The 16,997-nt window shown below is 34.3% G+C and overlaps 1 protein-coding gene across 1 annotated transcript in view; it reads right to left on the reverse strand.

Moving 5' to 3' along the window:
• Window positions 1–16,997, reverse strand: part of tho2 (THO complex subunit 2-like protein) — a 779,097-nt gene that overhangs the window by 503,522 nt on the left and 258,578 nt on the right. The window contains exon 15 of the mRNA XM_090391861.1: window positions 2,473–2,557. Within this exon, the coding sequence (XP_090247987.1) occupies window positions 2,473–2,557 (85 nt within the window). The remainder of the gene's footprint in view (window positions 1–2,472; window positions 2,558–16,997) is intronic.

The raw sequence follows: 16,997 nt of genomic DNA on the forward strand, positions 1-16,997 counted from the left end.
CATGTACTGCTTAAGGAAGTAGGGAGGAAAACTGTATACAGGAGATCTAATGTAACTTAATCATGTAGAACTAATATTGTATTGTTTACACTTCTTATTGGTACATATCAGGAATTTGATGATGATGATATTATACACAATCTTGCATTCCTTCTAGTTATTTTTTGCCAATTTTCTGACACTTTTACCTTATGTAATAAGTTTCTCCAATAATATTTCTACTCTTTGATCTACAGTTCATATAAGAAAACTGCTTAATTTTTTATTTTTTTTTGAAACTTTTTTGTATATATTTTTTTTCAATATGATATTCATTTTTATCTTGCTCAGAACTAAACCTCCCAGTACTTTTTTATCCTCAAATACGATGAAGATATTGATCATATAACTGATGATAATAAGAATACTTCTGCTTATTTCTTGATTGTTCTTTCCATGTGAACTAATGTATTTTCGTATGCTAATATCTTTGTGAGCCTCTGTAGCTCAGTCGATATAGATGAAGCCCTTTGGTTGGAAAGACCTCGGTTTGATTCCTGTCAGTGACATGAGGAACCTTTATCTTTTGACAGAAGTTGAGTTAGCCAATCTCATACGTAAGTAGGGGGCTTTTTCACCCAGAAACTAGAGTTTTTCGTTCCCCAGAACAGGCAAACCAGCCACATGAACACATCCAGATTACAGCCATTATTACTGCCGTTTAGGGGATGCAGCAGAGGGGCGACGAACCGGTTGAATTAATTCATTGTAAGCTCCCTCGTTGGGGGGGGGGGGGGACTCACCCTGTCTTAAGGGACAGATGGGAAGGATAGGATATCTTCGTAATGACTTATCCAGGTTCTAAACAGAAATCCAGCAAGCACTTACTACTTGCAATTAATGTTAGCTTCAATGGTTTCCACACTGTTGTACAGCATTTCTACATGTGTGGAATTCCTTTTTTTTTTTTTTTTTTTTCCATAAATCAGTAGCTCACCCTAATGCTTTAAAGAAACCCTCCACTTCTTTATTGCTGGCACTATCAGTCAAAACACAGCATAAACAGGTTACATTTTCCATTTTGAAAATCCATCCACATCATTCTACCTGAAATGGCAAACAATTTATGAAATATGCCTTCTTCATATTGGTAACTCCAATTACATCAACATGGTATTTCTGTAATTCATTTGCTATGATAATAATCTCTTTTCCAGTGATTCTACTGTTATTGTTTTTAGCCCATAAATTGGTTAAATCCAAAATCTCTAGCCCTTATATGTTCGTTCATTATCCAACTGAATACCGAGTAAGAGAGGCATCCTGGGAAGATGAAGATTACCAATTAGACCAGATATCCCAGTTAAATTCTCCACATTCCATACAGGAAATAAGGAGGACTTATTTTCCCCCAACCTCACAAGTTAGTTATATAGCTTTGAGCCTTACGCAATTGATTTCAATGCCTGAACAACTTTATAAGTAGTTAGCATCGCAATAATTCTAATTTTACATTATGATGCTCAATACACAAGAGATTTTTAATCCATTATTTATCAAGTCTTACATGTGACATCATCTTCCTTTCCAGGCTTATAGGCCAAGTGGCCTGTTCAGGACTCAATTCCATCTTTTTAAGGGTCTTCCTCTGCATCGAGTACCTTTTGGGTGATAACAGAATTTGTTTAGGTATTCCGCTTCTATTCATTCTCGTACATGTTCTTTCCATTCTTCTCTATACAAAATATCTGTTTCAGTTAGGGAGTTTGTAATTCCAAGTTTATTTCTGATTTCACTGCTTTTCATTTTATCCATTATTGTGACTCCATCAGTTCTGTGCAGAAATTTCATTTCAGATGATTCAATTCTTCTTTCATCTGTTTTTTTTATTGTCCATAGTTCACTGAAATAAAGTAAAGCAGGTTTAGCTACTGTATTGCAGATTCTTATTCGTGTGTGTTTTTGTACATAATTGGTTTTAAAAATTTTATTTATAATGCTTGTTACTTTTAAAAAGTTTGATATCTTTGGTTCTATATCAGCTTCATTTCCATATGACACTGTGCACCCCTAAATATTTGAATGTATTTACTTGCTCTAATATTTTGTTTCTTATTGGATTAGCACCTTTGAAGGCCATGACTTTTGTTTTTGTCTGTTGATATTTCTATACCATATGTTGTTATCGGATTATTCAGACTGCATAATGATTTTTAGTTCATCTTCATTGTTTCCAAGGATTATTTGGTCATCAGCATAAAGTAGAGTAGCTAATCTGTTGTTACGGTTTTGTGACAAGTCTTTCTGCACAGAAAACAACTGTTAAAAATAATTTTAAAAAAATCAAAGATGTTTATAGCAATTTAATAATTGTAGAATATGCAAATATATCAGCGGCAACAAAATGACCTTCATATATATATATATCTGTTATTAGTCTATTTTAAAATATATATTCTAATAACAAATGAAAGAACAGTATAATGCACTTACATAATCAAAAAGAAAACCAGGATTACTATGACTCAATTTTCCTATTTGTCGTCCAGAAGGCTTCACATTTTCTTTACTAAGGCGTCTAAAGATAAATTGCATGTGTGTGTATATATATATATATATATATATATATATATATATATATATATATTACACACACACAGATAAATACATGTACAATCACATGCACTAAAGAATTAAAGAATAAATCTGAAATTTGTCATGGAATTAGATTATAGCACATATATTGTTCAAGGAAATTAATAATGTATTTATTAATAAATAAAATTATTTACTTATTATCCTATATTTCAATGAATTAAAATTGGCATCAGGGATTAAAACACTTGTATTAGACATGTGCAAGCAGACACACTTCAGTCACAAAGATGAAAAAACCAAAGAGAGAGAGAGATGTAGGAAGACCTAGTCCTACATATCATATGGGAATCCACCTATTGGATTCCCATATGATATGAGGGGTCCCATATTAGGTATTCCTACATCTCTTACATTTTTTTTTTTTTTTAAACTTTGTGACCAAAGTGTGCCTGCATACATGGGTCTAATACAAGTGTATTAACCTTGATTATGCCAATTTGACTTTGGCAAAATACAGGAGATAATAAGTAAATAATTTTACTTATTAATAAATACATTGTTAATTTCCTTAAACAATATACAATGCTAGAGGATCAACGTATAAGCTTAAACACTGGAATTAGATTATAGTTTTAAATGTTAACCTAAATTTTTAGGTTACATTAATATATCTGAAATGAATGGAGTTAGAAGTGGAAAACAAATATGCATATGAAAGGACTTGCCTAAAAGGCGAGTTCTGTAGCTCGCTCCATTACTGTCAACAAGAGTAATACAAAACAAATGTTTCACATCATGCAAATAATATGCATGTGTGTATCGATGCCAAATTCCAACACCATGTATATACAGTAAATACATGGTGTTGGAATTTGGATTACAAGGTGTTGGAACAATACGTTTTATTGTTCCAACACCTTGTAATCCAATGTATAAAACGTATTGTTCACTTGTTTTCTTTTTCTCTCAGAAAAGTCATGAATTTTCTATAATGTACCAAAACCAAAATTAGATTAGATGACAAGAAATGTGGCTAAATCAAGGAGAGCTCTTATATAGTACAGTTAAAGGTAATGTATAATGTAATGTGTGTCTTTATGAAAAAGAGTAAGGTTTGATTATTGTTACTGATGAGCAGAGCTTCCTATGCTATATAAAACACTTCAGCCATGCCAGTTATATTAAAAATGCTGTCAGCTGCACCATTTGTTATATCACTGTAAAGAGACTGAGTCCACTGAATGTTAGCTGAATATACAAGAGTTCAATCTGATTGGTGCAACAACTTTTAACACTATTATTTTCAGAATCCAGGATATAATTGACTCGAGATCAAATTTTATAAAAAATATACATATTTAATGAAACTAAAAAAACCACATACATGGAAAATGTAATTAAACTGATATCTATAAAACTAATAGCATCCAAGGACTTTCTAAATAAAAACTAAACTTTTGAGATCTCTTAATCTTTTGAGGATAAAGCCATTCTCTCACTGACTCATTCTACCATGGATTTGTTTAACATAATCAGTCTACTAGACCGAATGTTTTGTTTTTTACAACAAATTACTACGAACAGTAAATGTTCATTAGAATCAGTTCTTTATTAGGCCTTTTCTCAAATTATAAAAATTCTCCTTAACTTCCATTTTTCCTTATTTAGCATAGATTTTCAATCACCACCATCTTCACTGTTACACTGAGTGTATTTATTCTTACCTGAAGCAGTTAAATTACAAGAAGCACAAATCACTAATTCTTTACCAGAGAAAAAAAGTTTATTTTACTATTTTATAAACAACACTGTATCAAAGTAGAGCTCCTCATTAAAGCTACTTTACAGTTTCAGATTTCACTCGTTCTGTCACTGTGTACATTTCACCAATAACATAAAATTTGTTGAATTTTTGAATTTTCAAGCATGCTATTTTAAAGAAATGGATTATAAAATTGATGTCAAATTCCAACACCATGCACATATATGCAGTATATGCCAATGTAAAAATATTAAAAAATTAATATCACCAGCATCCTTGAGACCGAAGATGAAACTTTTCATTTAGCATTTCTTCAAATATTGAAATAAAACATCTACTTAAATCTCCTTTTATTTATTATTCGCTTGTTGAAAGTCTCTTCTGGTCAAAGGATTCACCTTGTTAAGATTCCCTTTCTGGAATCCACTATTAATATATTCCAACTGTCAGATTTTCCTAAAACAAATTCTCCGGTGTGTATTCTCAAACATCCATTCTCTTCGTGTTTTCACCTGTTACCCAGGTACTGAATGCTGTCTCTGTCAGCTGTCAATCACCCATCAATCACTTGTTTCCTTAAGCGACAATCGAGAAGCTAGTAATGGCTGACATGTTATCATCATTGGTGAAAAGAAAATGTCTTTATGATGATCGACAGATATCACAACACGTAATTGTGAATTACAATAAAAAACACTGAAATTATTACAACTATCAGATCCAACAAGTGCAATTCATCTGAAATACTTTACAATTTATTATAACATAAATATCAATATTGCACTCATCACAAGTGCCAATTATATGTAGTTATGAAACCAAAACAAATAAAATATTAACATCGAGAAACAACAGTAAAAAGATTCATAACTGTAAATTATGCCTATTTTTACACCTACCCAAAAGTGTGTTACTGGGAGACTACAGGTATCCCACCTACTAAAAAAAAAAAACATTTTCATTCTGTTACTCCATGGTTAAGGGATAAAACTACATAACTATGAAGAGACCACTACCCATTCTATAAAAAAAATGTGAAGAATGTACTGAGAATTGAGATCCAGCATTCAATCCTCATTCCATTACTAGGAATCCAGCTGGATACTGAATGAACATGGTTGAGCTAGCAACTGAATTGAACATTAGAATATCCACAGATTATGATGGTACTAAAATATAGCATTTCTGCTGGGAAAATGTCCAGTTAAACTATGTCTCTACTGTTGTTATGTCTCCACTGATTCTCAGCTCATCAAGGAACTAGTATGGATTCCAGAAATTCCATTACTGGAACAACCTCAACTGAAATGAACTTAGGCACCATCAAATTAAAAAGAACCAAAAGAAAAGAGATGGAGTGAGGATACCTGCAGAAACATAATTGGTTACTGAGCATAAGATCTAAAGCAGTTGAGATGGTTCTAAATGACTATAAGATTATTTCTGACAAGAGGAATCAGGGAAAGGAGGGGATAGATAGCAAGTTTAACACAAAATGTGAAGCTACTGCAATTCCTATTCAAAAAGACAAAAACTGTTCTGAAATAGGAGCCAATTTAAAGTAGTGATATGGACAAATTTCAAATTCAGAAAAAATGAATGTCTTATTTTGACAAAATGAGACATTCATGCTTATATAACACAAAAGGTTTTTGAAGGGAAGAACAAGAGGAATTTTTTGGGTCGTGACAGTGCCTCACCACAGATAAAAATAGAACAACCCAGATCTTTTAAATAGATTAGGAAATGCATGTGAGATACAGAATGTTGGATACCGATGGTATCATTACTGATTGTAAGTACCTATTTTATGCTTTGGACTTTAATTTGCCATTACTAATACCATATTCAAAAACCAACAGTGGACAAAGAAAGATGAGAAGCAGTGCATCAAAAGAAGAAATCACACACAAAGTTTCTTAGCTGATAAATCAGCATGTGCACCTAGCAGGTGTCAGCAAACTTTTTCTGAAAAGAACCGAACAGTAAATATATTATGCTTTGCAGGCGAAGAGGTAAAATTGAGAATTGTGAACTTATAATAAAAAACGTGTAAATTTTGTTATCTATCAGAATACGGAATATAACTGCACACAAAACAGATTTCTGAGAAATTAAGAAATATGGAATTCTTTATGTGACATAATTATGCATAATTGTACCAAAGTTTTTGTTCTGATTCATCGAAATCAATTGCAAAAGCTCATCAGATAAGGATGATTTGTAATGAGATTTTATGTCTTTCCATCTCAGAAAATGCCTTTCCCGAGCCACATAATTTGAATATAAACAAACATATACCAATCTGATATGTATGTACAACTAAGAAGCACATGGCTCTCAAAACATTATCAAATTAGGACAGCAAGTGAGAGGAGCATAGGTAGGAGCATGATGATGAACATGCGATCACTGCCTCAACTATATGCGTGGTGCTAAAGCAGCCATAGATAATATGCAAGCAAATACTAATGGCTGAGTCACATTAACATCATTTATAGTAATTTCATGATTCTATCACAAATTCATTTAAAAGCAAACCTCAGCTTGTGGGCCATAAAATAATAGGCGTCAGGTCAGCACCGGCCCACATGTTCTAATTTGTACACCTTTTATTGCACACTTTTATTCTCTAGGATAAGAGAATATATATCAAGAAGATAGCAATGTGTTTTGGAAACTACTAAGAAAGCTTAGAATTGGAAAAATGATACCAAAAATTAATCAAAACTCATAACAAATATATATATATATATATACTTCATACATTATCATCGATATTTTTGTATTGATAATAACGTGTCAGCAATTGCCACCTTCAAATGTAAACACTAATGTATTTACATTTGAAGACGTTCTGTGTATCTCTTCACAGCAGCTCAACAATGAAGAGATGTGTATCTCTTCATTGTTGGACATGTGCACAAGTTCAAGATCTCATGAACGCCAAAGTTGGATAGCAGCACAATAATAGTCAAAGAGATTATAACTGAGGTTAGTGTTGAGATGTACTGGATTGAGGATGATTTCTTTAGATTCTACAATATTTCTTTCCAGTTCATCATAGCATTGAAAGATGTTTTCTGATTTGTTCCACATGACTGGGTGAGTGATAGAGTTTTTGTTATTAGAGTCAGCAGAATTGAGGACATGGGTTAGATAGTTTGCTAGCTCTAGTTCTACCATATGAGATGTCTCTCGTATGTTCTAGACGTAACTCAATGGATTTTTCCCTCTGGCCAAAATAAGGCATGTTGCAGTTGCAACAAATATGATAAACACTGGGATATTTTAAGCTATGTTTTTATTTGGGCATACTGAGTAAAGAACCGAGCTTGGATAGAGGAGTAAAAGAAGTCTGGATGCTAAATTTTTTTGAGAACTTTAGCTAACTTCTGAAATGGAACTGATATATATATTGTAAGGATATGTAGCCTTTTTCATTCTATCTTCAATATGGCGAGAAGAAACCAAAGTTCTTTGTTCATATCCTTTTCTTTGTAGAGGAGCGAACAAGCTTGTTTGCACTTGGCATTATCTCTGCACTAGGCAAACATGCTCACTCCTTCCTCCGTGAAGAAAAGGATATCAACAAAGAACTTCAGTTTCTTATTACAATCTTTCAGCAAAACGGTTATTCAAAACAAACAGAAAGATACTATTCAATCCACCTCCTCGTCATATTGAAGATAGAAATAATGAAAAAATGAAAAGCAAAAACATAACACCTGAAATATCTCAACATTTACCATATTAGGTGCAACATTCCCTATTTTGGCCAGACTGAAAAATCTATCAAATTAAGTCTAGAGGAACATAAAAGACACACTACATATGGCAGAACCAGAGCAAGTGCTCTGTCAAACCACATCCTGAATTCTGCTGAAGCAAACAACAAAAACTTTATCATTCATCCAGTCATATGGGACAAATCAGAAAATACCTTTCAATGCTATGATAAACTAGAAAGTAAAATTATAGAATCTAAAGAAATCGTCCGCAATCCAGTACATCTTAACACTAACTTCAATATTGCAATCTTGAAACGAACTCTGACATGTAAAGATAGATGTCATTTAACCTCTATACAAGGCCTTGATTGGACTATTTTACAAAGGTCTGGTCTCATGGTGACTTCTGATACAGTGGGGAGAGGGAGGGAGGAGGGGAGAGACAGAGAGAGCAAAGAAAAGCATTAAAAATAATATCAGGATTATGGAATACTAATTATGAAGACAGATTGAGAATTTCTAGACTACAGACACTAGCAAACAGGAGAATGAAGGGCAATATTACTGAAACTTAAAAACTTCTGAAAGGATTATACATAATTTCAGCTGATGGAATTTTTAATTTTATGAAGGGTAAGGAAAGGATGAGAGGGCATCATTGGAAGCTGAGAATGAATGCTGTCAAGAAAAATGATTAATTGTTTAAGAAATACTTCTGCCATGAGAGGTTTCTTCGGGAACATGAAAAAAAAAAGGGGGGATAAGTAATATTATTACTTAAGGTCATATATTTCACAGCCTGAATATTATTATTATAATGATGATCTGAGACTTCCAGGGAGTCAAGGACTCATCAAGGAAGACTATAACCAACTGTCATTCCTTCCCTTAAATTCATTCACACTAGATGCACTCACTACCTTTAAAGGCAAACTATTCCACTCACTACTCTGTGAAAAAAAGGAAAAAAAAAACCTCTTACCCCTTCCTTGAATGTGAACAAAGATAACGTCCATAGATGCCCACATGTTCTCTCCCCCACCTTCCATATAACAAAAAATTTCATCAGACAATATCCTATAACACCCATTCAAAAGTTTATAGATCTCTTTCATATCAACCCTCTTTCTCTCGTTAACCAGTCTGTAATCCACATACTCTCAATCTGTCCTCATAATCTAAATCCCATAATACAGATATAATCTTTTAACTCTTCTTTGCACCCTTTCCACAGCTTCTTTATCCCTTTGGAATCCAGAAGACCAAATCTGCACACAATCCAGGTGTGGTCTTATCAAAGCCTTATAAAGAGGCAAAATGACTTCCTTATCCATACATGTCAAGGTTTGCTCTTCAACATTGCAATTAACTTCTGAGTTGTATTTGAAACTTTTGCTATGTGACCTTTAAAGTTCAAATTCCTATCCACCAATACACCAAGATCCATTGACTCCTCAGTTTCTAGTAGCTTAACCCGACTAATATAATATGCCACTAGAAATCTAATCATGCCAAAATGCATAACTTTACACTTACTAACAATAAATTGATAGCCATTTTTGTTTGCCCAAATTTCCAGCCTAATCAAATCATTTTGTAAGTGTTGAATATCAGTAGCATCCCTAATTGCCAAACCTATCTTTGCATAATCGCCCAACAATGGCACAACTGATGTTAGACCCTGCCTGATGTCATTAATGTACAGATTGAACAAGAATGACCCAAGAACTGAACCCTCAGTTATACCACTGGTCACGTTAAATCTGGAAGATTCATACCCACTGTATATCACTTTTTGATATCTGTCTGTCAACCATCCCCCTGATACAAGTCAAGAGTGTATATTCCAATTACATATTCTCAAGTTTATGCGACAGCCTTGTGTTTGGTATCCTATCAAATGCCTCAGAAAAATCTAACATTATCAGAGTGCATCCATTCCCTCTATCCAACTCGGACATAACATTCTTATAAAACATGAGCAAATTGCTAAAACATCACCTTCCTTTAAACCTATGCTGCTCTTTGCAGAGTATAACTTGTTTGTCTATCCATTTCTGAATGCAAGTTCTTATCTTACCAACTTCACTACCACACCAGAGATACTGATAGGTCGGCAGTCGGACATCAGTTTTTGTATCACCCTTGCACAATGGAACTAACATACATTCCCTCCATTCCTGAGCTAAGACTCAAGTGATACAAACATGTGAAAGACCTAGCAAATTCAGCTGAACATTCCTTTAGCAAACGGGCTGATATTCCATCTGTCCCTATTGACAAATTCTTATCCAGGTTATGCAACAGCTCTTCAATCTCATTTTCATGCACCTCTAACTCTTCATCCAATGTAACAGTAGCACTGCGCGCCGTATTACATACACCTGGTTGATATATCTTAGCAAAGTGAGCATTCAATAACCGAACAATCTCATTAGCTTCTGCTCGAGTACCATCTGCATTCAAATAAGTTATTCTTCCACATTAAACTTTTTTCTTTTGCTTGCAGATTAATGATAAAATTCTTTTGAATTTCCTTTAGTTTGCATGGCTAATTTCTTACTCATACTCCGATTTAGCTTTCCTCACAATACTCGTTACTTTTCTGGCCTTTATATATTTCATAACTCCTCTCACTCTTATTCTCACGATATTCTTTCCACATCTTCTTCTTGTGGATCTCTTGCCTAATAAGGATGCACATCCATTTCACTCTCTACCTATTTGTTCTTCGAACACTAGGGATACATTCAGATACTGCCTCATTTAAGCACTTTTTCAAAGATTTCCATGCATTGCTGACATTTTTCTCAGCTAAACAACTAAATAATAATCAGTAACTGATACCATGGGACCAAAGATAGTATTCTCCTAAGTTGTTCATAATTTCCAGCTTTGTAATTCAGCATGTAACCTGTTTTGATCAGAGCATCAATTCAATTAGATACTTCCCAAGAAAGCATAGCATGATCACTGTCACTAACTGCTGGTAAAACAGCCATATTCTTAACAGAGACCCTTTTTGATGGTATGAGCAAATCCAACACTCTTTGACCTCAAGTTCCTTCCTTCTTTCACATACTGTTTGAGAAAGTTATCTTGCAACAATTCAATAAATTCCTCTTCTTTCTTTTCATGAGATTTCTCTTCTACCCAATCAATGTTTGGAAAGTTAAAGTCACCCATAATGAACACTTGTTTGGCAACCATAATGCTAAATTGGCAATGCATTTAGAAATACAATTTTATTAATACAGACCAGTATTTTACAATAAAAACATTTATTCAAACCTACCAGTTTCGCCAGCAAACTGTTTGGCTTTTTCAAGACATTACGGAGATATGAAAGTTAGTAAATGCAAATTAAAAGGAACATAAAAAACTTGAAAAAGCCAGACAGTTTGCTGGCGAAACTGGTAGGTTTGAATAAATGTTTTTATTGTAAAATACTGGTCTGTATTAATAAAATTGATTTTCTATTATAATATGACCAAAAATGTATAATTTAAATGGCAATGCATTTCTTTGTGCCCTGCAACTGAGCCTCCAGGTCTATAGCAACACCTCACCACATACTTCATTCTGTTAGCCTCCACTTCACACCAGATAAGCTCAAACTCACCGCTACATGGGATAGAGATACCATCATTGTTTTCTTGCATTTCTACCTTAACTGAAAAGTCAACTGATATCTTTAGTAGTACTCCTCCTCTTCTGTCATTCCTAAAAATAGTATACCCATTACACTCGATCCCAGTTACCACATCTGATTCTGATAGCTAGAGTTCACTAATGCCAACCGTCTTAGGCCACATCACATTCAATAAAGCAACGAACTCAACCCCTTTGTTTCTGATGCTCCTGGCATTTGCTTACAGACATAATAAATTACCACCCAGCCTATTCTTATAATTGGATATTTGGCCTTGTTGTAAAACTTTCTCTTTTCTCTCCCCAGACATACTTGAAACATCCATATCCAAAGCATATTTTTCCACCCCTTTGGCACATACATAACTATGTTCGAACACATTCATATCTTTATCACGTTTGCATTCCATAGTGGAACTTTCACACACATTTTTCCCATTCCTCCCTTGATGATCTAGTTTTCCTGACTCTCTGCATTAGGTCTCATACGAAGAAGTTATTTTGCTAGGCTCCTGATGCCAAATGAATTCGAGTGCAGGCCATCCCTCTTATACAAATTTTTTCTGCCTCAAACTCACTTCACCCACCTAAAAACTTGCATTCATTTCTGTTACATAGCCTGCATGTGAAATCATTTGATATCGTCGCCCTACTTCTTAACTCAGTAGTGTCTTACCTGGGTAGCAATCCTACAATTTTTACTCTTTCACATTTCTTTCTTGCTTCTTCCAAAAGGCCTTTCACATCTTCTCCCATACTATATTTGTCACTAATTAAATTATCAGTACCTAGCAGAACTACCATCTCTTTTACTTTTCTTTTCAGTTATGTTTGTCATATCCCCCCCCCACTTCTGGCGGGGGGGGGGGGGGGGGCAAAAATTAAACTCCCTCGAAAATCGACTCCCTCACAAGCACGAATTTTAAGATCGAGTCACCATAACATAACACCTCTTTTTTCTTAATTTCAACTGACTTACTTTGTTATTAATATTATGATTACCAAGTTCAGTACTTTCCTGCCTGTTCTTGTTCTAATCCTTTTTCTTATCATGTCTAAGTTTAGTCAAATGTTTTTCCACCTTTTCTAATTCTCGGGTTGATTTTCTAATAATTTCTTTCAATTGAGATATTTCTAATGTCAGCTTATCCTCAGATAAATTATCATCATCACTGCAGCAGTACTCGTTTTCATCAGAAACAAACACTCTACTCAGTAGTAACAACTAGAGCTTTAGACATTGCCCTGATATGACAAGTTTTCAGTGCCATTCTTAAGACTAGTAAAAAAAACAATAATATTTCTGCAATTATGTTATAAAATGCTGTAGTAGAATAATTACATTAAAAAACTACAATCATATACTATAAATACACCATTAAATTAAAAAAAACATTTAATAAATCAACAAAAATCACAGACCGCAAAGGAGCTTTCCAACAGCAGGTCTTTCACCAGATCATCATCAAAGTACAGGATATGATAGTACTACATGAAAAATTACATCATTAATAACTTCCTATCTACAATTTTCCTCCAAATCAGTCTGTTACACGTCAAGACTCCAACATTATCAGATCTTATATTTCGACCCTCTAAGGCATTTTTTACTGTATCAATCCACCTATATCTTGGTCTGGGTCTTTTTTCTGCCAACCTGACAGAGAACACTTGTTTCGTTAATCTTTCTTTTCCATTCTGCATAAGTGACCATACCACCTGAGATTAGCTCGCATTCTTGGATGCTGACAATGTCAAGTTCTTTCCTAATATCCTTGTTTTTAATATGATATTACTATTGATGCCATCTGTTCATGACCCCTAATCTTTCTCAGGACTCTCATATCTAGTCTTTGGTCAAGTGTTTTACTTCTGACCCAGCTCTAAAATATATAAGTAAAAATTGATTTTAACACCATTTTGTATACAGCTAATTTAGTGTTTTGACTAATTTCTCTCCCATTCCATATGAATTTATTCAATTGACTTCCTACCATACCAGCTTTGTTGATTCTGTTGTCTATTTCCATATTTAATTTACCAACTTCACTAAAAATTGAGCTTAAATAGCTGAAATATTTTACTTGTTCTATAGGTTCCATTCACAATGGGGGTGTAATCTAGCTCACCTCCTTGTGGTGCACCCTGGGTAACGCTAATTGAGCTAGAGCAATTTGGCAGTCAGTCTAACACTTAGTTCTCCTGGCTAAGGCATACAGTCAAACAATACCGATTTTTCTAATTTTATTGATGATGCTGACAAAAAACTGGGATTTAGCCTTAAGATGTGTCAACTGAATATCGAGGGAATTAACAGAGCAAAATGTGACTATCTCTGCAAAATAATACAAGAAAATAACATTGACATTGTGCTTCTTCAGGAAAAGCATGCTGAAAACAAAGACGACCTAAATAGAAGAGAAAAAATAACTGGTTACACTCTGATTGGTGCTACATACCACTGGAATTATGGCATTGCAACATATATCAAGGATGATATAAAAAATGCTTCTGTCCTGACAACGAGATGTGATAACGATACCCATCTTGTGAGTGTGAAAATGCACAACATAACAATACTCAATGTCTATAAACCTCATTTAACATCATGGTCTATAGATGTGATACCTACTTATCAACATCCAACAGTATGGATTGGCGATTTTAATAGCCACCATAAAGAATAGAAGTGTCGTGATAACAACGACTGCGGTACTACCCTCGTTCAATGGGCAGAAATAAATAATATACACCTTGTATTTGATGCCAAGGATAGAAACATCTTTGGATCATCAGCATGGCAAACAAAGTCTAATCCGGACTTATGTTTTGTTTCAATAAACACAGAAAAGCAACCATTACCAGCAAGACGATATGTACTTTCTAACTTCCCACACAATCAACATTGACCAGTGTTACTGGAAACTGGTATGACACTACCTATAGCAAGATCCTTTCCACGACCACGTTGGAATTTTAAAAAAGCAAATTGGAGAAATTTTGCAAATGAATTGGAATGATATGGTTGAAAACCTTGACTTCAAACAATCAAGTAGAAAAGCTTGGAATCTTCTCCAACAACTATCCACAACTAATCTACCTAAAAGAAAAAGCACAATTATCTCCCCTGAGAAAATAGCTAATCAAATTGTTAATATGTCAAGGGCACCTAGGGACCATGAAAATACCAAGAAAGTTAAGAAAGAACTTAGAGCTTTAAAAACATATGCCCCTGCTTTCTCACAATATGCCTCAATCTTCACTATTGATGAAGTAAAAGCCGTCATAAAAGATATCAAAGCAGGCAAGGCCGCAGGCTTTGACAGTGTCCATCCTGAATTTCTGATTAATAGTGGGCCAAATACTATAAAATGGCTCTGTGAATTCTTTTGATATATTATTGACTGGCCGAATACCTAGCTAGTTTAAGAAGTCAAAAATAGTTGCTATTCTTAAACCTGGAAAACCACCCCAGGAGGCAAAAAGTTACAGACCTATTGCTTTATTGAGTTGCACCTATAAAATGTTAGAACACCTTCTGTAGAACAGATTGTCCATACCAAATATGCAACATGTCCCGATTAAACAAGCTGGTTTTAGAGAAAAAAGTGGTTGCTGTGATCAAGTGCTCACTTTAAAATCATACATAGAAGTTGGATTTCAGAAGCAAGGAAAAACATCAGCTGTCTTCTTGGACCTAACAGCAGCCTATGATACAGTATGGAGTGAAGGTCTTATATACAAATTTCTTAGCATTATCCCATGTAAACGGACTGCACAGTAATTTCCTCCATGCTCACTGAACGTTTCTTTCAAATTATATTATATTAAATAAATTATATTTCTTTCAAATTAAATAAAATATCCTGAAAATGAAAACTTAATAATGGTCTTCCACAAGGTTCAGCAGTATTGGCACCCTTACTTTATAACCTATACACGACTTGCCTGCTCCCATCTCACGCAAGTTCTGTTATGCTGATGACACTGTAATTGCCATTCGACACAAAAACATGAGTCAGGCTGAAGAGGTACTTACAAAAGATCTGAAAACAATAGGTGAATATTACAAAAAATAGAGGCTCCAGCTCAAACCAGACAAAACAGAAGTATCAAGCTTTCACCTTAATAATCACATGGCAGATGTCACTTTACATATCTTCTTTGAAGGATGTTTACTACGACACAATAAGTTTCCAAAGTACTTGGGCATGACCCTGGACCGTACGCTCTCTTACAAGCAACACCTAACCACCTTTTCTGCTAAGTTAAGAACCCATAACAACATAATACAAAAACTAATAGGCACAACATGGGGAGCAACAGCTGATAATCTGCAGATTACAGCTCTTGGCCTAGTTTTCTCTGATGCCGAATATTGCACACCAGTATGACTAAATAGCACACATGTTAAACTTGTTGATAAACAACTAAATAATAAATGAGACTAATTTCTGGCACAATTAAATCAATGCCCACACACACTGGCTTCCAGCACTTAGCAACATTGTTCCACTGAATCTGCACAGGACTAAGGCTCTCTTACAAGAGTATAAGAAAATCTTGGAAAACACATCCCTACCAATACATTTAGATCTCCCAGACTTAAGTGTACGACAATTGAGATCAAGATATCCACCACTACAATTAGCCCGACTACTACTACAACAATCTAATAGATCTGAAGCAAAAGTGACAAGAAAAGTGAGAGAATCAGACAGATGACATCACAAAATTTTCTCTCAAAGAATTACAAGAAAGTTTTGATGCTTGTTACAACTCCCACGAAAATCCTGGACTCAGTTTAATAGAATACGAACTGGTCATGGTATATGTGCGGACATGCTTTTTAAATGGAGTAAACGACATTGTGATCGTGGAGCTCAAAGAAAAACTGTGGACCATACTGTGACTCAGTGTTATCTCAGAGCATATTCAGGAGACAAATTGGACTTGCTACACCCAAAGCTATGAACTTGACCAATATGGATGCAACCTTTTAATTTTATATGTTTTTAAAGTGACAGTGTATTGTACTGCATGTTTTGTTATTCATGCCATACGAATAAATAAATCCATTCACAATGCAGTTGATATTTTCAATGTTTCTGCCCATTTTCATTGTCTTTTTAATGCTGACCTTCATACAGTATCTACTACAAAAGTTATTCACTTTAGTCAGGGAATCTTGCAGACTTGTAATGGATTGATTTGGCAGTATAACATCATCTGCATAAAGCAAAGAGCTGAGATTAACATTTCCAATTTTGATATCA

Source organism: Typopeltis vanoorti, chromosome 4, assembly GCF_054136105.1.
Source record: "Typopeltis vanoorti isolate ZY-2024b chromosome 4, IOZ_Tvanoo_1.0, whole genome shotgun sequence".
Taxonomy (NCBI): Eukaryota; Metazoa; Arthropoda; class Arachnida; order Uropygi; family Thelyphonidae; genus Typopeltis; species Typopeltis vanoorti.